Source organism: Dromiciops gliroides, chromosome X (genome assembly GCF_019393635.1).
Source record: "Dromiciops gliroides isolate mDroGli1 chromosome X, mDroGli1.pri, whole genome shotgun sequence".
Classification (NCBI taxonomy): Eukaryota; Metazoa; Chordata; class Mammalia; order Microbiotheria; family Microbiotheriidae; genus Dromiciops; species Dromiciops gliroides.
Window position 1 is genome coordinate 80,311,182 of NC_057867.1, and position 22,434 is coordinate 80,333,615.

The 22,434-nt window shown below is 45.4% G+C and overlaps 2 protein-coding genes across 4 annotated transcripts in view; one reads left to right on the forward strand and one right to left on the reverse strand.

Moving 5' to 3' along the window:
* The window catches only part of IKBKG (inhibitor of nuclear factor kappa B kinase regulatory subunit gamma), a 104,292-nt gene that overhangs the window by 74,505 nt on the left and 7,353 nt on the right, over window positions 1-22,434 (reverse strand). For all 3 annotated transcript variants that reach the window (XM_043973609.1, XM_043973608.1, XM_043973614.1), the window contains exon 2: window positions 712-837. The gene's annotated coding sequence lies outside the window, so the exon portion shown is untranslated. The remainder of the gene's footprint in view (window positions 1-711; window positions 838-22,434) is intronic.
* Window positions 1,262-22,335, forward strand: LOC122734014 (dynamin-1-like protein). Its single transcript, XM_043974695.1, has 15 exons — window positions 1,262-1,363; window positions 2,087-2,237; window positions 2,822-2,868; window positions 3,093-3,164; window positions 3,253-3,339; window positions 7,207-7,369; window positions 7,932-8,052; window positions 12,327-12,458; window positions 12,550-12,756; window positions 14,023-14,143; window positions 15,480-15,635; window positions 15,856-15,945; window positions 16,544-16,642; window positions 19,145-19,234; window positions 22,096-22,335. The coding sequence occupies exons 1-15, from the start codon at window positions 1,262-1,264 to the stop codon at window positions 22,333-22,335; spliced, it is 1,878 nt and encodes a 625-aa protein (XP_043830630.1).

The following is a 22,434-nucleotide window of genomic DNA, read 5'->3' on the forward strand; positions in this document are numbered from 1 at the left end:
AGTAAGGGGAGATAAGTCTATGGTGGCTACCATTTGAGTGGTGCCCCTGAGACAAAGATAACTCCAAAAGTCAGGCCACCACTCCTCATTCAAGCTTTCTCTGCCCACCCCCATCCATCCTCCATAAAAGCTTTGGCCTTCCTTCTGTCAGGGGAGGAAGAGGTTCTAAGCCATCTCCTCCCCTGGAGGCTAAGTCTTTGACTTCCCTCTTGGCCACTTTCTGTAGCCCCCAATAAAAGACCATTTTAATTCTAATTGGACTGTGTGCCTGAGAGTACAATTCTTCATAGAGGAATATCTAAGGACTCCCACTAACCTCACCCCCCAACCACACACACATTATCATTAAGTTTAAGAAAAAAATATATAGCAAAGATCTAAGTTGTCCTTATCTGTGAGATTCCTTGAGACTTTCTACTTGGACAAGGTAATTAAATCTTACCAGCCCTTCTGACTAAGCATTGTAACATTCTGAAGGATTGAAGTTTGAGACACTGAGACCACACCCAGTCAAAATGGAGAAGCTTACTAGTTTCCTTATAGTAAAGAGTGATTTTTATCTGAAAGATTATTTGGCTATCACTTAAGAAATTATGAAATTGTACCTCTTAATAAATGATCTCTATTGAATGTACATGGCACCTGCCATACATTCGATTCTCACAACAACTCTCAGAGGTAAATGAGTCAAATAGAGGTGAAATGACTTACCCAGGGCCACACAGCTAGGAAGTGTCTTGAAGTTGGATTTGAATTCAAGTCTTCCACACCGCAGACCCAGCTCTCTGTTCACAAGGCACCAGGTGTCTCAGCAACGGGTAACAGAGGTGAGAAGGGCTGTAATTAAGGACAGAGATGTCAGGCTTGTTGCTTAGGGAAAAGGAGAGAGGTCTTAGCCAATCAGAGCTCAGCCTCAAGTTCTAGCTCCCTGGTGACAAAGTGTCTGCTCTAGAGCGTCTCCCTTCGCCTTCTAGAGGGACTCCAGGGGGCGGAGCTAGGGGAAGTTCGACCAATGACAGAGACACATACGGGGTTTTCAAGGACAAGTGGAGGGGCTGGCTGGGGCGGTTTATCAGTTGGTGTGTGGCGATTCTTAGAACAGGTAGGTGCTGAGGAGATGGGGAAGGGGAGGAGGGAGCTATACCAAAACCACCCCCAGACTTGGCTGCGCTAGGGTGGGTGGTCGGACAAAGGAGGATCGCAGATCCGATGTGGATCTACTTCCCTGTCCTCAGGTCCTTGGTGAGGCCCGGAGACCGCCATGGAGACCCTGATCCCCGTGATCAGCAAGCTACAAGAAATCTTCCACATGGTGGGCTTGGAGGCCATCCAGCTCCCGCAGATCGTGGTCATTGGCTCCCAGGTGCCACCCTGAGGATGGGGTGGGGGTGGGGGGGCCGTGGGCCTCCTTCCTCCCCTCCTCCCGTCCCCTCTGGCCTAGTTCCAACAGCCGCCACCCCCTAGATGCTTCACTCCGGACCCCCCCCCCCAGTCTGTGGGGGGGCAGGCTACCCCTTCCTCTTGGCCCTTCACACCTCCCTCTTTGGCCTCCCCCGGGCCCTCCCGCCCCTCCCCCACCGGCTGGGCCCACTGGGGTGGCAGCCATAATCAGCCACGCCCCAGAGCCGGGCTCTCGATAAGTGCGCCCCATCCGGTGAGCCCGGGTGGTGGAGTGCCCACTGGGCTTGAGCACGCCTGGGTCATATGCAGATGGGGCAGGGAGGGGCATTCCCCCTCCCCTAGCTCCTTCGAGAAGGTTCTGAGGGCATTGGGGGCCTTGCTCCTGTGGAAAGGCCTGGAATGGACCTGAGCAGAGTTGCTGTAGAATTCTAGATTCATTCTTGCTTGCTAAACCAACCTCATTTTAGAGATGAGGAAACAGGCCCAGGGAGACTTGACAATCTCAAGTAGGGTACAGCAGAAAGAGGACTGGTTTTGGAGGCAGAAGGTCTGAGTTCAAGTCCTCCCTCTGCCACTTTGGACAAGTCTCAAGAATAGAAGTTTACATCAGGAGGAGCAGAGAATGCTCCTTCCTCAAAGCCCCTGAACCATCTCCTCTCTCCCTACCTCCCCCATGCTATTACAGAGCAGCGGAAAGAGCTCTGTCCTAGAAAGCATTGTGGGCCGGGACTTCCTTCCAAGGGGTTCTGGAATCGTAACTCGGCGGCCCCTGATCCTCCAGCTGGTGCACGTACCCTCCTTGGAGGAGCGGAAGCAAGCAGCCACCTCAGAGACATGTGAGGATGAGGGGAATGGGCCTGGGGCCCTGGGGGAGGGGGCAGAGCTGGGTCACAGCTACCTCCAGCTCAAAGAAAGGAGCTATTGAATGTAAGCCACACCCAAGCCCTGTAGGCTCCTAGCTTCTCTTCCACCAAAGTGGAGCTGGCTTTTGGAATAGCTGATAGAAATGGCTTTGCCCTGGCCAAGTATCCCTTCATCCCACCCTCCTCCCCTTAAGAAGTGATTGGTGGAAGGGCAGCTAGGTGGCATAGTGGATAGAGCACCAGCCCTGGAATCAGGAGGACCTGAGTTCAAATCCCATCTCAGACACTTAACACTTACTAGCTGTGTGACCCTGGGCAAGTCACTCAACCCCAATTGCCTCACCAAAAAAAAGTGATTGGTGGGGCAGTTACGTGGCACAGTGGATAAAACACCAGCCTTGGATGCAGGATGACCCGAGTTCAAATTCGGCCTCAGACACTTGACACTAGCTGTGTGACCCTGGGCAAGTCTCTTAACCCTCATTGCCCCACCAAAATAAAAAGGTGATTGCTAATGGCAAGGGAGGTAACCCTCCCCTTTCTTCCTGGCCCAACAGGTATCCAAGCGGAGGAATGGGCCACTTTCCTGCACTGCAAACAAAAGGTAATCTAACACATTCCAGCCTAGCCCCTTTGCAAAACTGGCCCATTGCTGGGAATCTTCGTCTCTTTCCTATGGACGTCCTTTCCCAGCTCACTCATTAGTCCATTGACTACATGGAAGTCCAGGAGTAATGCTACCCCTGCCCCAGTATTGTCTGGGGGCAGAGGATGTGGTCTGTGCTGAGTGACTTCCTCTCCAAATGAATCATTATCTTTCTTCCCCAGCCATTTACAGATTTTAATGAAATACAACAGGAAATTTCTGATGAGACAGATCGGGTCACTGGTACTAATAAGGTAAATATAGAGGCCCATGGCTCTTTCCCTGTTTTACTCCCATTCCTTTCCAAGCCCAGTGGGCCTGACCTTGACTCTTAATCTCCAGGGGATCAGTCCTGAGCCTTTGTACCTGAAGATCTATTCCTCAAAGGTCCTCAACTTGACTCTGGTTGACTTGCCTGGAATCACTAAGGTATGTTCTCTCCCTGAGTCCTACACAGCAGGGTGGCCTAGCTTTCCCCTTACTCCTCTTGTCCAACCTTTTCATACTAGTTCGGGGACTTCCTTATTCCTGATAGATTAGACACAAGGCCCTGTGCCAACTTGGTAGGGGATGCCCAAAGGGATCAGAGAGAAGCTTAATAGGGAAGGGAAGGTACACATCAACTGCATCTTCATTCGTCAGTCTGGTAAAGAGATCTCTGCTCTCTTCCACCTTCTGGGTCCAAAGAGATGTTTCAGGGCCCATCCACTATCACCCCAACTTTAATCAGAGGAGAGGCCCTTTCAGGCCCTAAATCAGCCTGTTTAGCCCTGCAGATGGCGCCAGATTAGAAACAGCAAATTAGCAGAAGGGGAAGGGTATAGGGTCCTTGTAGAAGCAAATGACACCATGGCCACAATGGAAAGGCGTCTTAAAGGGAGACAATGGAGAAAGCACAGCAACTTGGTGTAAAGAGTTCACTATGTAGAGGCTAACAGATCTAAAGGGCCCCCTTGCCTCATGTTCATGATGTTGATGATGGAGCATCAAGAAAAAAGGAACATTGAACACAGATTTTCCAGTTTAGTAGTGCAGGGAACTATTTCATAGAAAATTCGACAGGCATTAACTTTTGTGCTAGACACTAGGTATGAGGAGAGCTCCAACACACCCTGTTCTCTAGGGCCTTAAGAGTCCAACATGGAGAGAAAAGACAGACACACAAATGACTCAAGATGTAAGGGACAGTAAAAACCTGTATGAAGGAGAGGGGGTCACCAAAGGGAAAGTCCACTGTTGCAGATCCTAAAGTGATATATAGAAAGACTACTTGTCAACAGTAGTATTCTAGTAAAATGTTTAACAACCAGCTCTCTGAATGTGCACAACACTTAGGAACATTTTCACTATCACTTAAGTCTAGACAATCAACAAAAGAGTCCAGGGCAGCTAGGTGGCACAGTGGATAGAGCACCAGCCCTGGAGTCAGGAGGACCTGAGTTCAAATCCGACCTCAGACACTTAATACTTACTAGCTGTGTGACCCTGGGCAAGTCACTTAACCCCAATTGCCTCACCAAAAAAAAAAGAGTCCAGGCCTCTTTTGTAGAAGTTGCTGAATTCTTTTTTCTTTTTCTTTTTTCTTTACTAAATTCTTAAGGTGTCAGTGCTCACACTGAAAATGTAGCCATCAATTCTCAGGAACCAATAAGAGCTAGCTCTAGCACAACAGTGCTGGTCACTGTATTGCTTCTAATGGGCAGGCCAGGGAAGGAATGTATGGAGGAGGTAGCAGCTGGTTTTGATCCTGGAAGGGAGGAGGAGACTAAAGCAGAGATGATCGGGGAGTCTTTCCATAGGCAGGGCTTCTTAAACTTTTTCCACTTGCAACCTCTTTTCACCTGAGAAATTTTTTATGTGACCCTGGGTATATAGGTATATAAAATAGGTATATACAACCTTTTACTGTTGCCAAATTGTTTATGACCTTCACATTTAGGTACATGACCTCACATGGGGTTACAACCCACAGTTTTAAAAAGTTTTGCCACAGAGCACAACCAGAGTTGGGGAGAAAAAGTATTCCACTTTGGCTTGGATACATGAAAGAGAATATTAGATACAGATAGAAAAGTAAGCTGGAGCAAGATTGTGGAGGGAGTTTCTAATTATTAAATTCTGATGTGAGGGGGCAGCTAGATGGTGCAGTGGATAAAGCACTAGACTTGGATTCAGGAGGACCTGAGTTCAAATATGGCCTCAGACACTTGATACTTACTAGCTGTGTGACCCTGGGAAAGTCACTTAACCCTCATTGCCCCGCAAAAAACCAAAAACAAACAAAAATTCTTATGTGGATACTGAATTACCGAATTCTTATTCAGTAAGAAATGGGGAGCCACTGAAGATTCTGGGTTGGAGACTAAGGTCTCTTCCATGTCTCAATCCGTGATCCTGCGATCAGAGCAGTGTTTTTGGAAGATTGAGAAATGGTATGAAGGCTAGATTATAGTGAGGAGAACTTGAAGGAAGTTAAGACCAGCAATTCTAATAGTCTAGGCCAGAAGGGATGGTGGCCTGAAGAGGCCAACTATGGTGGTTGTGGTGACAATGGAGAGATTGCTGAGGTAAAATGGCCAGGACTTGGAGAAGTCAGAGAAAATTTTGTGTTTATAGGTCTAGGTGACCATCAACAGAAATGGCGGGGAGGGGAGATGGAGGCAAATTTTGGAAGATCAGTTCCATTTTAGACATAGTGAGTTTGGGGGATCAGACATATTCTGGCCAAGAGAAGAACTCTAAGGAGAGGTTAGACCCATAGAGATTTGGGGATCACCTGCATAGAGGTTATGCTTGAAGCTGTAGGAATTAGATAACCCCCCCAAGAGGGAAAGATGGGAACAGAAGACTAAGATCATAAACCCCAAGTGAGGGATTAGAGCACAAGGCAGCCCAGGAAGCAACAGCATCAGAAATGAAAAGAGAATCTGGAGAATGTTGTGTTGGAGAAGTCAAAGCCCAAGGGCTAGAGGGAAGGTGGGCAGCAGCCAGTCCCGTGAATGTGAAGTGGTACCAAGGAAGCCTTTATTAAGCACTTAGTCAATTCTTCAATCCCATTAGACTATTTCAGTGGTGATCTCCTCAGCTCCCAGGGGTTTCCTGAGCGTCTCTATGCTGTCGATTCTCCCATCTTCCTCTCTGCTGACCTCTAATCTCCCATCTCCAGCTGCCTCTCAGACATCTTGAACATCTGAAACTCCATATGTCTAAAACAGAACTGTTTAGGGGGAACCCTAAGCCATCCCCCCACATTTCCTAATACTGTAGAGGGCACCTGCATCCTGGACTCCTCACTATCTCTCACCTGAATATTCAGGCTCTTGGCAAGACCTTTCATTTTCACCTTTGTAACAACTCTTGAATACTTCTACTCTCCTCAGCTGCTGCCCTCACCCAGATGCAGGCCTTAACACCTCATACCTGGACTCCTGCAGTAGCTACTGGGGGGAGGGTGCCTGCCTCAGGTCTCTCTTCACTCCAGCCACTAAAGTGATTTTCCTAAAACAAAGGTCTGATGAGGTCATCCTCCTTACCCAGTAAACTGCAGTGGCTCCCTATCACCCCCCAGGAGCAGAGAGAGAATGTTCTGTATGGCATTCAAAGTTCTTCATAACCCATAACAATAATCCTGGCATGTACCAGTTCCTCCATCTCTGGCTCCAGGCATTTTGTCTGACTGTCCCTCCCCCATGACTGGAGCACTCTCCCTCCTCCACTCTGCCTACTGACCTCCCTGGCTTCCTTTGAGTCCCAACTAAAGCCCCGCCTTCTACAGGAAGTCTTACACATCTCCTCTTAATTCTAGAGCCTTCCCCTTGTTAGCTATCTCCAATTTAGCCTGTATATAGCTTGCTTTGTATATCAATGACTGTCTCTTTTTGTATACCTAGCTTAGCATAGTCCCTAGTCCACTCACCTAACAAATGTTGATTGAGTGTGTGTGTGGGGGGGGGTGGCAGGGGGCAGGGAAATGCTCCTATTTCTTCTCATCTTCCTTCCTAGAATGTCTGTGGCAGTGCCTCGGGTGGTGGGTTTTTGGTCAGCACTGTTTAATGCTTTTCTCTCTCCCTCCCTCCCCATAAACTGAAGCAGCTCCAGCAGTGGCCAGATTGTTCTGTCCGACACTGGGACTTGGTATTGCCTCGTCCTTCCTCTCTCACATCTGTCGTCGCTTTTGCCCTTGCCCACCCTCTTTGGCTGGTCGTGGCCTTCCCTGACTGGGGATGATAGCTGGTGATAGGGAGCAGGGCTTCCAAGGGCAGCTGGTTTTCTCTGAATCTTATCTCTTCCTGACAGCTCCCTGTGGGGGACCAGCCCCCTGACATCGAGGTGCAGGTGAGAGACATGATCCTGTCCTACATCAGTCACCCCAACTGTCTCATCCTGGCCGTCACTGCTGCCAACACAGACATGGCCACTTCGGAAGCTCTGAAGCTTGCCCGGGACGTGGACCCTGATGGTACAGCAGTGGGAGGGCTTGGGGGCAGAGGTGGAGAGCTAGTAATGGGAAAAGGACTTCACTGGGAGGGGGGAGACCCAGCTCAGTATGTGACTATGCATGGTCTTGGGCAAGGTACTCAACCCACTTAGGTTTATTTCCCTTATAAAACATGAGGTTTGAACTAGATGGGCAAACTAGGGCCTCCTTCAGCTTTCTGATTCAAGGCCCTCCACCCTGAGCCTGGGATTTTCCTTTCCTGGACATCAGCATCATTATTAGGAAAGGACACCAGGGAGGGTGCTGGTGCCCTTTTCCCATTTAGGGCTGCCTACTCCTATCTTTGGGGCTCACCCTCCCATTCCCCCAACATGCACATTTCCTGTGCCCCTGACAAGACCTGACCTGGCCTCAGCAGGTAGCAGATGAGGTGAGAGCAACTTTTATGTCCAAAGGACATCTAGCTCTCCCCACCTAGCCCAGCATGGGACAGATGGCCCATTCCTCCTTAAATCCCTGAAGTCCCCTCTGACAGTTGGGCCTAAAGGTCTGCAGCTGTTCTTGTCCCTTCCCCACTTCTTAGGTCGCAGGACCTTGGCCGTGATCACTAAACTGGACCTCATGGATTCTGGGACGGATGCAGTGGATGTGCTGATGGGTCGAGTCATCCCTGTGAAGCTGGGCATTATTGGAGTGGTGAATCGGTGAGTAGGGCTCTTCCTAAGAGGCACCAGACAACAGTAGGGTTGGATGAGCATAGACTGGGAAGAGAGTGAGACAGAAAATCACTGGCTACAAACTACTGGCTTTATAATTCGATGAGGAGAGTTCACTTCTTTCTACAAAGTCAAAAAGCAGTGGGGATCATCCCTAAAATTAGAAGCAATGGGGACAAAACCTATAAAATTACAAAGGATGGGCTTGGAGAAGGTACATGGACTTGTTATTTAAAAACATTTGATCACTAGCTTTGATTTTTACATCATAGTCATTTTCAAATCCCAGGTGAACCCTTCCTTGAAAGAAGAAAGAGCTAATCAAAAAAACAAGCAGCATCTGAGAATGTGTCCAACATTCTGTGTTCTGCTGAGCCTGGGAAGAGTACGGGGGACACTCATTTCCTTCTCTTTGGGGCCAAGATTGGTGATCACAGTTACTCCCCCTTTGGCTTTATTTGTTTCCTTTAAATGATTCTAGCTCCCTTTAGGCTCCTGGCTCTTCTTGCTTCTTAGTTCATGTGCTGTAAGTCTTCCCAAGTTCTCTGGATTCCCCATGTTTCAGATAGATTCCACCATCATTTATTTTGTTTTGGGGTTTTTTTTTTTGGTTTTGGTTTTTTTGCAGGGCAATGAGGGTTAAGTGACTTGCCCAGGGTCACACAGCTAAGTAAATGTCAAGTGTCTGAGGTCGGATCTGAACTCAGATCCTCCTGAATCTGGGGCCGGTGCTTTATCCACTGTACCACCTAGCTGCCCCCTCCACCATCATTTAATATGGTGCTATAATATTCCATGACAATCCATGAACAGCCACTTTTGTTGTCAGAAAAAAAAGTGCTGCTTTGACTGTATTGTGACTTTGGAATTAGTGATAGACCTCTGTGGGGCACATCCCCAAGAATGAGATTTATGTCCTAGCATGGGAACAGTTGATTAACTTTTCTCATAGAATTCTGGATTGCCTTCCAGAAGGGTTGAACCAGTTTACAGCTCCCCCAGCACTCTATTAGTGTGCCCACTTTCCCACAGCCCTTCCAGCTCCACTTTGTTTTCTTTTGTCATGTTTAACAGTTTGGTATAAAGTAAAACCATAGAGTTATTCAACTTGCATTTCTCTCATTAGTCATTTTTTTTTCTTTTTGCCGGGCAATGAGGGTTAAGTGACTTGCCCAGGGTCACACAGCTAGGAAGTGTCAAGTGTCTGAGGCCAGATTTTGAACTCAGGTCCTCCTGAATCCAGGGCCGGTGCTTTATCCACTGCGCCACCTAGCTGCCCCATATATTACCCTTTGATATCTAAATCATGTACCCACTTTGAGTTTATCTTGATACACACAGTGTGAGATGTTGATCTGTGACTAATTTCTCCCTGACTGCTTTCCAGTTTTCCCAGAAGTTTCTCTCAAATAGTGAGTTCTCGCCCCAATAGCTTAGATCTTTAGATTTATCAAACACTAGATGGCAGTGCTCATTTACTTCTGTATATTTTGTGCCTAAACTATTCCACTGATCCCTTACTCTATTTCTTACCCAGTACCAGATTGCTTTGATGATTACAGCTTTGTAGTATAGTTTGAGATCTGGTATGGCCAGGCCACCTTCCTTCACATTTTTTAATTGATGCCCTTGATATTCTTGACCTTTTGTTCTTTTCTAGCTCGGTAATTTGATTTAGGGAGAATTATCATTTTTATTATGTTAGCTCAGCCTCCCCATGAGTAATATTTCTCCAGTTGTTTCAATATGTCTTTATCTGTGTGAAAAGTGTTTTATAATTTTGTTCATATAGTCCCTGGGTGTGTGTTACCAGGTAGACTCCCAAGTATTATATATTGTCTACAGTTATTTTAAATGCCATTTCTCTTTCTGTCTCTTCCTACTGGGTTTTGTTGGTAATATATAGAAATTCTGATGATTTACATGGGTTTATTTTATACCCTGCTAAAGCTTGTTCATTGTTTCAACTAGTTTTTCAGTTGGTTCTCTAGGATTCTCTGAGTATACCATTATATAATCTTCAAAGAGTGATCATTTTGTTTTCTCATTGCCTATTCTGCTTCCTTCAATTCCTTTTTCTTGTCTTACTGTGAAAGCTAGCATTTTTAAAACAATATTAAATAATAATGATGGTAATAGACATCTTTGCTTCACCCCTGATCTTACTGGAAAGGTTTTTAGTTTATCTCTATTACAAATAATGCTTGCTATTGATTTTAGATAAATATTACATATCATTTTAAGAAAAGCTCCATCTATTCCTATGCCTTCTAGTGTTTTTAATAGAATTGGTGTATTTTGTCAAAAGCCTTTTCTGTATCTGTTGATATAATCATATGATTTTATTGTTATTGACATAGTCAAATATGCTTATAATTTTCCTAATATTGAACCAACCCTGCATTACTGGTATAAATTTCAGCTGGTCATAGTATATTATCTTTGTGATATATTACTATAGTCTCCTTGCTAGTTTTTTATTTAAAATTTTTGCATCAGTATTTTTTTTGTTTGTTTTTTTGGGTTTTTTTGTTTGTTTTTTTTAGTGAGGCAATTGGGGTTAAGTGACTTGCCCAGGGTCACATAGCTAATAAGTGTCAAGTATCTGAGTCCGGATTTAAACTCAGGTCCTCCTGAATCCAGGTCCAATGCTCTATCCACTACGCCACCTAGCTGCCTCTCCTTTTTTGTTAATCTGGAACATTTATGTTTTATAAATACTCATCCATATCATTTAGATTGTCAGTTTCATAGGCATATAACTATTCAAAATACCTCCTAATAATTGATTTAATTTCATCTTCATTGGTTGTGCATTCACTCTTTTATTTTTGATGCTGGTAATTTGTTTTAATTTTTTTCATCAAATTAACCAAAGATTTATCTATTTTTGGGGGGTTTTTCCCATAAAACTAGCTCCTACTTTTATTGATTAATTCAATGGGTATTTTACTTTCAATTTTACTAATCTTTTAACTTTCAGGATTTCTATTCTGGTGTTTAATTGGGGGTTATTAATTTGATGTTTGAAGAGGTTTTTTTTAAGTGTATAACCCAATTTTTATAAAATTTCGAAGGGGGCAGCTAGGTGGCTTTGGATTCAGGAGGACCTGAGTTCAAATCCGGCATCAGACATTTGACACTTACTAGCTGTGTGACCCTGGGCAAGTCACTTAACCCTCAGTGCCCTGCAAAACAAACAAACAAATAAAATTTTGAGTTCCAAATTTTTTCCCTTCCTCCCTTTCCTCCTGCCTCCCCAAGACAGAAAGCAATCTGATATAGGCTATATATCTATAATCACATTTAACATTTCTGCATTAGTCATATTGTGAAAGAAGAATCAGAACAAAAGGGGAACACCTCAAAAAACAAACAAAAAAATGTAGAAACAGTATGGTTCAATCTGCATCTAGATTCCACAGTTCTTTTTTTCTGGATGTGGAGAGCATTTTCCGTCATGAGTCCTTTGAAACTGTCTTGAATCCTTGTATTGCTGAGAAGAGCTAAGTCCATCACGGTTGATCATCACACAATGCTGCTATTACTGTGTACAATGTTCTCCTGGTTCTATTCACTTCACTTGGCATCAGTCCACTTAAGTCTTTCCAGGTTTTTCTGAAATCTGCCTGCTCATCATTTCTTATAGCACAATAGTATTCCATTACGTTCATATACCACGACATATTCAGGCATTCCCCAATTGATGGGCATCCCCTTGATTTCCAATTCTTTGCCACCACAAAGAGAGCTCCTATAAATATTTTTGTACATGTGGGTCCTTTCCCCTTTTTATGATCTCTTTCGGATACAGACCTAGTAGTGGTATTACTGGGTCAAAAGGTATGCACAGCCCCATAGCCCTTTGGGCATAGTTCCAAATTGCTCTCTGGAATGGTTGGATCAATTCACAACTCCACCAACAATGCATTAGTGTTCCAACATTTATCATTTTCCTTTTTTGTCATATTAGCCAATCTGATAGGTGTATGGTGGTACCTCAGAATTGTTTTAATTGCATATCTCTAACTCCTTGTCATTTCTTACAGCAAAATGGGTTTGGGATATTTTATCATTTTACAAAAAGACCCTTCCATGCAGATGCTTTTTAGGGTTTTTAACATAAATGAGTGCTTTTGGTATGGGTGTGTGGTTTTTGTTGTTTAGATGACTACATATATATTGTTTCCTAACATTGAATCTTCCTTGAATTCCTGGTCTAGGGAGCAGAGTACGAGTTTGACCCTTGACCCTCTCCACAGGAGCCAGTATGACATCAACACACACCAGAGCATCAGTGATTCCCTACAGGATGAGCAGGGCTTCTTGCAGAAGAAATACCCATCCCTGGCCAATCGCAATGGCACCCGCTTTCTGGCCAAGACACTGAACAGGTGCTACATGGGCTGTTGGGGGTAGTCTGGTGATAGACCTGAGGAGTGCCCAGGGGTCACCTGGCCTTGGTCCTTCCGCTCCCTCCCTCAGGCTTCTGATGCACCACATCCGGGATTGCCTGCCTGAGCTGAAGACACGTGTGAACGTGCTGACGGCCCAGTACCAGTCAGTGCTGCACAGCTATGGGCACCCTGTTCAAGATCAGAATGCCACTTTGCTGCAGATCATCACCAAATTTGCCACTGAATACTGCAACACCATTGAAGGCACAGCAAAGAACATTGAGACCTCAGAGCTGTGAGCCTGGGCAAGGGTTGGGGGACCGGGGGGAGGGAGTAGAAGATCCAAATAGAGAAGGGTCATTGAGCCCAGAAATGTCTTAGGCCCAGCATCCTGGAACTTAGATAAGGCCCAGAGAGCTTGGGGCCAGCTATTTGGAAGTTGGGCAATAGGCCTGCATAAGGTAAAGCAATAATTATCTAGCAAACAATTTCCTCCATACTTCATAGGAAACTCCTAATGGGCTCATGAAGAATCAGGCACGTGAAATGGCTGAACAAAAAATACTTCACAGTGGGGGAAGGGACTGCCACAGGGAGGGACTTTGGTTTTAGTCTGTCAGGCCACTGTCTCCCAGTGCAGATTGGCACCTATGCAGCAACTTCTGGTCTTCGAAAGTTGTTTGGACCACTCTTATGTCCAAGGTCTAGTGCTCAATGGCCTGGTCTAAGAAGCCCAGACAGCAGTCAGTGGGCCAACAAGGATTTTATTATTAAGCGTTTCTGATGCGCTAGGCATTGTGCTCAATGCTTGGTGAACAAACAAGCCCAAAAGACCCAAAATTCAGCCTTTGCCCTCTGAGAGATCCTGTTCTCATTGGGGAGGGGAGGGAGGAATCTAGAAAGAATCAGGTGAGTACAAGGTCAAGTAGATGGAAGGGAAAGCGAAAAGCTGGGTCTCGAAGGAAGCCAGGGAAACTGAAGACCCAAGCCTTTCTCTGGGCATCATATGATGCTTCTTGTTGTTCAGTTGTGTCCAGTTCTTTGTGACCCTGTGGACCATAGCACACCAGTGCTATCCATGGCGTTTCCTTGGCAAAGGTACTTGAGTGGCTGGACATTTCCTTCTCCTGGGATTTAAGGCAAACAGGTGAAATGACTTGCCCAGTCATACAGCTAGTAAGGGTCTGAGGCCGGGTTTGAACTTGGGTCTTTCTGACTGCAACACCGCCTAGCTGCTTCCTGATGCTTCCTGCAGCCCAGCAAAGGTTAAGAGCTAGAAGAACTCCTTAAAAAGCATCTAGGCCAACACATTTGTTTTCTAGATAGGGAAACTAAGACTCAGGCAGGGCAAACAACTTGCCTAAGATTTCACAGTGAGTGACCTGTAGGAGTAAGACCCTGAATCTTGACAGCCGATCCCTTGTGTGGTGCTTTTTTCTGTTTTCTCTTTCTATTTCTGTATCTAACTTGGATTTGAGACAAGGGTAATAGGGGAAGCCTCAGGCTTGGGAACGGCCATAGGCCAAGCACCTCTCTCCTCTCACCTCTGACCCTCCCCCAGCTGTGGTGGTGCTCGCATGTGCTACATCTTCCATGAGACTTTTGGGCGGACCCTGGAATCCATCGATCCTCTGGCTGGACTGACCATGTTGGACATCTTGACGGCCATCCGAAATGCCACGGTAGCGGATCCCTCCTTCACAGCCTCTTTCCCCATTCCCATCCATTCTTCCCTGGCTTGGTGCCTGTAGCTGGCCCTGCTACTGATATATCTTGCTCTTTGGGGAAAATAGCCCTTTAATTATAGGTGTGTGGTCAGCCAAAGAAACCAAGGCAGTGTTGTGAAGATATTTGCCTGAGGTTACACAGGTAGTGGAAGTGGCTGAGCAGGGATTTAAACATAAGTCCTCTTGCTCCTCTGTGCACTGTGCTGCTCTAGTCAGACCTCTCTGGAGATTCTTCTTTGAGAAGAGCTTTGACTATTTGCATTGAATTCTTTGGAATGGCTAGTTATGGGGGCAGAACATAGGCTTTGCAGGGAGAGGGAGGAGAGATTGAATTGTTGTAAACAGGGAGGAGGGGAGTATTAGCCTGGGGATCAGGAACCCTCTGGTGCCATGAATCAGGTGGTGTGAACAATCTACCATTTATTAACACCAAGACTGGGAAGGTACTGTGGTAGGCCTTGGGGTTGAACAAAAAAAGAAGAAAATCAAGCCTATTGTCAAGGACATCAGAAAGGAATGAGACCACATGCTTTCTTGGGGCCCCTTAACATGCATCAAAAGAAGCTCGGAAAGAGGAATCGCCAGGGAGCCGGGCCAAGGCTGCTCAGGGAGTCTGTGCAGAGCGGCTCACTGAGAGGTTACAAATTCATTTCATTATCTTTACCTCGCCTTTATTACCATAGCCCTAATTCTGAGAGAGCAGACAGGAATAATCTTAATAGGACGAGCTCACCTTGATACAATACTAGAAGGTTTGCCAAGCATTTATCACAGCGGGGGCAGGGAGAGGAGGGGGTGCAGCAGTCTTGAAAGTCAAGTTTAAATGGAGTGGGAGGAGTGAATGACTCCCAGGAGACAAGAGGTAGTGATGAGTAAATGGCCTTCATCTGGAGCCTTTAGTAGAAGCTGGGAGAGAAAAGCTCTGGCTGGAAGTTTGAGGTCAGCAGAAGGAATAAGGTAAATCTGCCCACCCCCATTGCCACCACTTCCCTTTGCATAGTAGAGAAAAGGTTAAGAGCGTGAGCCAGAAAGGGGAGGAACCAAGTCGAGCCCCTTGTCTGGTTCTGTTTGATTCCCACATTTAAGTATTCAGGAGACAGAAGCTGAAAAAGATGCCAAAGTTCCAATTCCATGCCCACCCCTAGGAGCCGATTCTTCCTGGCTTGCCCACTCTCTGACATCCCTGGCAGAGAATGGACCCGGAGAGCCCCCACTGGAGGGCTGGGTTCAGCTGGAGTCACTCCCGTGGGAAAGCTGAACTGGGGATCCCTGTGCTTCCCTCCCTACCCAGGGGCCTCGCCCGGCACTCTTCATCCCAGAGGTCTCCTTTGAGCTGCTAGTAAAGAGACAGATTAAGAGACTGGAAGAGCCGAGCCTTCGCTGTGTAGAGCTGGTGCATGAGGAGCTTCAGAGGATCATCCAGCACTGTTCTACTTACAATACCCAGGTTGGGGGAGAGGGATCTGGGCATCTGCTCGAATACTTGTGCACACGCTTGCACATACACACACTCAGACCCATGCCTTCCCCAAGGTCCAAAATCAAGTAAGGGGAAGAGCCAAGAGGAGAAGCCAGGTCTCTTGACTCTGGTTAGAGAAGGTGGGGCATGGAGGGCAGAATCAGCCTCCCTACTACAGCCCAAGTCTGACAAGCTCTGCCCTTCTCAGGAGCTGCTGCGCTTTCCTAAGCTACATGAGGCCATCGTTGAGGTAGTGACCGGTGTCCTGAGGAAGAGGTTGCCAATAACCAATGAGATGGTAATGACTAAGGCAGTGCTCAGAGGCACAACTGTCCTGAGGGGAAAATGGCACCCACTTGGGCCAGGGACCCAGAGGATACCCTGAGCCAAAAGCATCCAGATGGCACGATCTGCCAATGCCCTGGGCAAGTCAGTGGGGATGCTAGTAGCCAATGTAAAACTTTGTTAGAGGATGAAATGGGATGGGAGAAATCAGTAATGGGGAAGGGCAAGATCTTGTGCAGAGGTTGGACTGGGGACTAATGGGAAAAAAGCCACCTGAGCTTCTGTCCAAGACTATTTCCAGTGTAAGCCCCACTAATCCTGGCCGAATATGGCCACAGACCCCAAAGCAGGCGGGCAGGTCCTTCAAAGGAGGCTAAATATGATATGATCAGGGAATCGTTTACAAACCCCAGACTAAGGTGAGGAGAGACTGACAAACAGAGGACTCCTAGTGGGAGCCAGTCTTTACCAACTTGACTGTGACTCTCCCCACACCCAGCTACTTGAAATGGCCCCTGCTTCTGTTTCCCCGACCCAATAAATAGGAATCAAGAAGTGGGGGAAGGAGGGGGACAGGACAGGTAGGATGACTTCACTGTCTTCCCTTCCAGGTTCACAACCTTGTGGCCATTGAACTAGCCTACATCAACACCAAGCATCCAGATTTTGTTGATATGACTCTTGTCTCTGCTTCCATCAACAACAATAAGGTACTTGAATAAAGTCACCCAGATCTGGCCTCAAAACAAACCCTCTTCTGGTCCCTGAACTTAATCTTTTTTTTTTTTTAATTTTTAGTGAGGCAATTGGGTTTAAGTGACTTGCCCAGGGTCACACAGCTAGTAAGTGTTAAGTGTCTGAGGCTGGATTTGAACTCAGGTACTCCTGAATCCAGGGCCAGTGCTCTATCCACTGTGCCACCTAGCTGCCCCCCTGAACTTAATCTTAATCCCCCAACCATCACCCTCCCTGCTGTCCAGGTGCAATCAGCTGACAGTGGCCATCCATAGCAGCCATGTGGCATACTAGATAGAGGGCTGAAGTTGAAGTCAGAGGGACAGAGTTCAGCTCCTGACTCTGGACCTGTTTTGTCCTCTAAGAGGAAGGAAGATTTGACCCAATGACCTCAGTCAGGAGGACCTGAGTTCAAATCCAACCTCAGATACGAGACACTTACTAGCTGTGTGATCCTGTGCAAGTTACTTAACCCCCATTGCCCCACAAAAAAAATCTGTGAGCCTAAGAAGAGGAGTTGGTCCCAAAGGGCAGCTGGGAGAGGGAGGCTCATCCTGGCCAATTTGCTTTGCTGCGGTTGGGAGCTGATTATGGCATCCTCATACTTAGATCATCTCATGAAGCTCCCAGCTCCTTCCTTGGATCTCCCCTTTGGTTGGTGTGTAAAGTTCTTTTTACATCCCACTTCTGAGATTCAACTGCTCTGACTTCATATGAATTATATTTCCCTGGTGCTTTCATTTAGAGACAAACTAAAAAGCTTAGTGATTCCTCATTTGGAAAAACAGGCCAGGGAGATGGGAGGGATAGTGTAGGGCATGATGGGAAGCCTGTGGATGCATAAAAGTTGTTGGAAGGGGGCAATCACAGATTTGTTCACCAAAGTCAATGCTAGAGCTAGAAAAGAGGCCATTTTGTGGTAGTATCTTGAAGTCATTTTTTATGAACAATAACAAAACTACATTTTTATTGATATCTTTTGTTTTACTTCACATTCCTTTCTGATTCTCTCCCTTCACATGCACAATTGCACACATGCAGATACACATGTCTTCCCTGGATAACAGATAAAAACAAGGAAAAAATTCTAACAAACTAGCCATATATGGTGACAGTTCATGTGAACTTTCTACATCCGTAGTCCCTCAGCTCTCCAACAGAAGGAAAGTGCATTTTCTCAACTCCTCTAGGATCAGTCTTCATTGTTGTGGCTGACTCTGTGACCCCATTGGGGGTTTTCTTGGCAGAGATCCTGGAGTGGTTGGCCATTTCCTTCTCTAGCTCATTTTACAGATGAGGAAACTGAGGCAAACAGGGTTTAAGGACTTGCCCAGGGTCACACAGCTAGGAAGTGTCTGAGGCCAAATTGGAACTCTGGAACATGAGTCTTTCTGACTCCAGGCCCAGTGCTCTATCCCTTGCAGAGATATCTATACCTAGCTGCCTTAAAAATATTTTTTTTGTTGTCATTCAGTAGTCTTGGTCATTGTAATTTTACAGCATTCAGGTTCATGACATCGTTGTCATTGTGCATATTCTTTTCCTGTTTGTACATACTTCACTCTCTATCATTTCATATAAGCCTCTGAATTCTTCCTATTCCTTTTTTCTTCCAGAGCATCAATATCCTATTACATTAATATGCCACAAGGGAGTTAGGCATTCTGCAATCATTGGGTACCAACTTTAGTTCTAGTTCTTTGCTACCACAAAATGTGCCACTATGAATATTTCAGTGTATGTGTGATTTTGCTTTGTTTCTTTGACCTCCTTGGGAGTCTGGTACTGGTATCTTTCAGTCCATCATTCCAGAATGCTTGGACCAATTCATAGCTGCACCAACAGTGTGTTAACTGCGTAGTATGTCTGTCTTCCCGCTGTCCTTTGAATTTTGACTTCCCATCTTTGCCAAATTGCTGAATGTGAGCTAAAACCTCAGTCGTTTGGATTTGCATCTTACTATGAGTGATTTGGAAATAGCTTGCATTTTGTTGTTCAGTAATTTCAGGTGTGCGTGACTCCTCATGGTCCCATTTGGGGTTTTGGCAGAGAGCCTGGAGGAGTTTGCCATTTCCTTCTACCCCAGCTCATTTTACAGATGAGGAAATGAGGCAAACAGGGTGAAGTGACTTACCCAGGGTCACACAGCTAGTAAGGGTTTGAGGCCAGTTTTGAACTCAGGAGGATGAGTCTTCCTGACTCCAGGCCCCATGCTCTGTTCCCCTGCAGTGCCACCTAGCTGCCTTGTTTATCTTGACCATCAGACATTTATCAGGGAGAACTGATACAAAGAATTGGTCCAAAATCTAGTTTCTCTTATTCTAGCTATATTTAAGTAGAGCTAGGTTTTTTAACTTGAGGTCTGTGAACTTGGGGTGAGGGGAGGTGTTATATTTTGTTAACTTCATTTCAGTGTCATTTGTTTCGTTTTTAATCCTATGTGTTTTATTTTATGCACCTAAAAAAATCCTGAGAAGGGGATCCCTCTTCCCCAGCATGCCTGCCTGTATGCCAAAGGGTTCATGACAGAAAACCGCATCTTTGGAGCTTCCCACAGATGGTGTCAGGTGCTGACCTAACCTATTGGTTTTCTTTTTTTTTGCTAAACTGCTTTTCAGTTTTCCCAATGATACTTGTCAAATAAGGCATCCTTTCCAAAGTCATTTAGATCCTGAGTTTGTTTCTTTGAGCATTTCTGATTCTTGCTTATCTGTTGGATTCCATTGATCTATTTTTTTTTTGGTGGGGCAATGACTTGCCCAGGGTCACACAGCTAGTAAGTGTCAAGTGTCTGAGTCTGGACTTGAACTCAGGTCCTCCTGAATCTGAGGCCAGCACTTTATCCACTGTGCCACTCAGCTGCCCCTCCATTGATCTACTTTTCAATTTGGAACCAGTATCACTTCATTTGGATGATGAATGCTTTAAAGGATCATTGGAAGTCTGCAAATGCTATGTTCCTTTCATTCCTGTTCTTTTCAGTGTTTGCCTGGAGATTCTAGGCTTTGTAGCCATCCATTTGAATGATACAACTGTTTTGTGGAGCTCTATAAAATAACTGGTTGGTAGTTTGGTATAGAACTGAACATGTAAATTAACCTAGATGGCTCCGCAGTACAACCATGAGCAATAAATAGGCCTCTGATTATTTCCATTTTCCTTCATATTTTTAAGTGTTTTGTAATTTTATTTTTGTTCAACATAGATTTTGGACTAAAACTGGGGGGAGGAGCTATTCAACATAGAAATAGCAAAAACATCTTCTCAGCTCCTCCTTTCTGTGTCCTCTGCCCTTGCCTTGGTCATTCCCACAAGTATATCCATACCCACTAAAGTCCCTAGATGCCTCATCAATGAATGGAGGTAGCCACTCTGGTGGCTTCTTGAAGGTCATCCCCAGGGATTGAATAGTGTACTAACTTCAAGTGTGGACCAGACCGGCCTGGCTCAGTTCAGAGAAGAGGTCATTCCCACCTAGGCTGTGGGTTCTGGCCACAGCAACTCTTGAAGAGTTAGAGAGAGTTGATGATCTAGGTGAGGGAAGACAAAATTCCAGACCCTGGAAATATTGCAGTTGGTTCACATGAATGTGCCTGGCCCTGGGATTCCATTGGTCTGGGGAACTTGTGGTGAGGAAATGCCCTTCCCATAATCCATACTCTGTGAATTATAGTCTAACAATTTCCTAGAGTGTTCAAGTTAATGACTTGTTCAGGGTCACTCATTTAGAATGTGGCAGAGGAAGGACTGAAAGTCAGGTCTTACCAGCTACAAGGCCAGCTCTCTAGCCACTGTGCCTTGGCTGCCTCCAATCAAATAAATGTATATTTATGCACATGTAAGTTTATGTCTGTATCCAGGTGTTTATATGGACACTCATGTATCAGTTTTACATAGCTTATATCCATGTGTATAGTGAGGCAATAGATTTTACCTCTTTTGAGATCTTCAAGCAAAAGCTGGAAATGAATGAGTGAATGGCCACTTATTGGTATATTGTTAAAAGGATTCTTTTTAAAAAATTTTAAATTTAGTTTTGTTTTCAGCTCCAAATTCTCTCCCTCCTAACCTCTCCTTCCACACATTGAGAAAGCAAGGGGAAAAAACCACTACAAACATTACAGTTAAGCAAAACCAATTCCTTCATTAGCTATGTCCGAATATATATAAATATGTGTGTATTGCATATATAATGCATACGTGTGTGTATATGCATATCCACACACATATCCACAATATGCTCCCTGAGTCCATCCATTCTCTATCTGGAGGTGGGCAGCATATGTCATCATGAGTCCTTTGGAGTTATGTGGGCTCATTTTGTCGATCAGAGTTACTGAGTCATCTTTACAATATTGCTATGACTGTGTAAATTAAATTCCTGGTTCTGTTCACTTCACTCTGTATTAGTTCATACAGGTCTTCCCAGGTTTTCTGAAATAATTTCTTATAGCACAATCAAATGCCATAATTTGTTCAGCCATTCCCTGGTTGATAGGCCTCCCCTTAGTTTCCAATTCTTTGCCACCACAAAAAAAAAGCTGCTCTAAATGTTTTTTTCCCCATATGAGTCCTTTCTCTCTTTCTTTGATCTCTTTGGGCTATAGAGCTGGTAGTGGTATTGCTGGGTCCAAGGATATGAACACTTTTATAGCCTTTTGGCCATAGTTTGATGGCACTGTAGTACGCCTTATTGGTCATGCTCCCAGGTTGGTCAGCCATTACCAAATAGCATGTCAGATATTTCCATTTTTTTTTGCAACTACAAATAAGCCACTCTAATCTGTTGGACTGGGTTCTATTTCCTTTTTGAAAATATTCTTTGGGCATATTTTCAGCCATGGAATATATTGGCTCGAAGAGGATGGTTTGGTCTTTGGACTCTCCTAGTAGTCTGCCCAGTTCAAGGTTAATTTGAAAGAAATCAAGTCATCCTACCTCTTTTGTTAAGAAATCACCATATATGCTACACCCAAGAGGGAGGATTAATTAAGAACTATATATGAGTTCCAAAAGGAATCTGTGAAATCTCATATTGGGTGAAGGGGGATGCCCTCTTGATGTAATGATGGTATAAGAAAGAACAATTTCAGCCTTCCCCAGAGTTCTTGGCTGAGGAGCTCCCAGAATCGATGTGGGGATGGTGAGGGGCAGGTTAGATTATTCTGAACTGCAAAGCTATAGAAAATACTGGCTTGTGAACCTGAAGAAGAATGGAGAGAGCTGTTGCCTGATGGTTTTTCTTCTAACAGGGACATGAAGTGGGCATTTCTCCTGTCCCTGCCCCAACCCATTGTTTTAGAGCTTCCATCAAGCTTGTGAAATAAGGTTTCTCCATGTGCCTCACTCTGTGATATGCTGCCCCTCTTGGCATTGGGCATCTTGAATATCACCATCCTGTCCTTTCCCTCCCTTCCACCCTGGACAGAGTGACACCTGCCAGGCGAATGGTTCTAGGCACTGGAAGAGTGAGAAAGTGGGGGATGAAACTGTTCCCGAGGAAAAGGAGACTCCCAGATCATCTTCTCAGTTATCTGTCTACTCTAGCACCAGCCGAACACATGCCATCAACCTGTTAGATGCGGTGAGTGGCATTTGGTTCCAGCTGGGACGTGGGACGGCGGCGGGCCTGCCTTCTCTGGGGGTGGAAAGATCTGTCTGGGGCTGAAATTAATTTCTACCATCTATGCTGAATAGCTCAAGGTCTTAAACTGTGGGACTGATGAGACCCAGCCATAGGGTTCCATTCCTCCAGTAGTTACTTAGT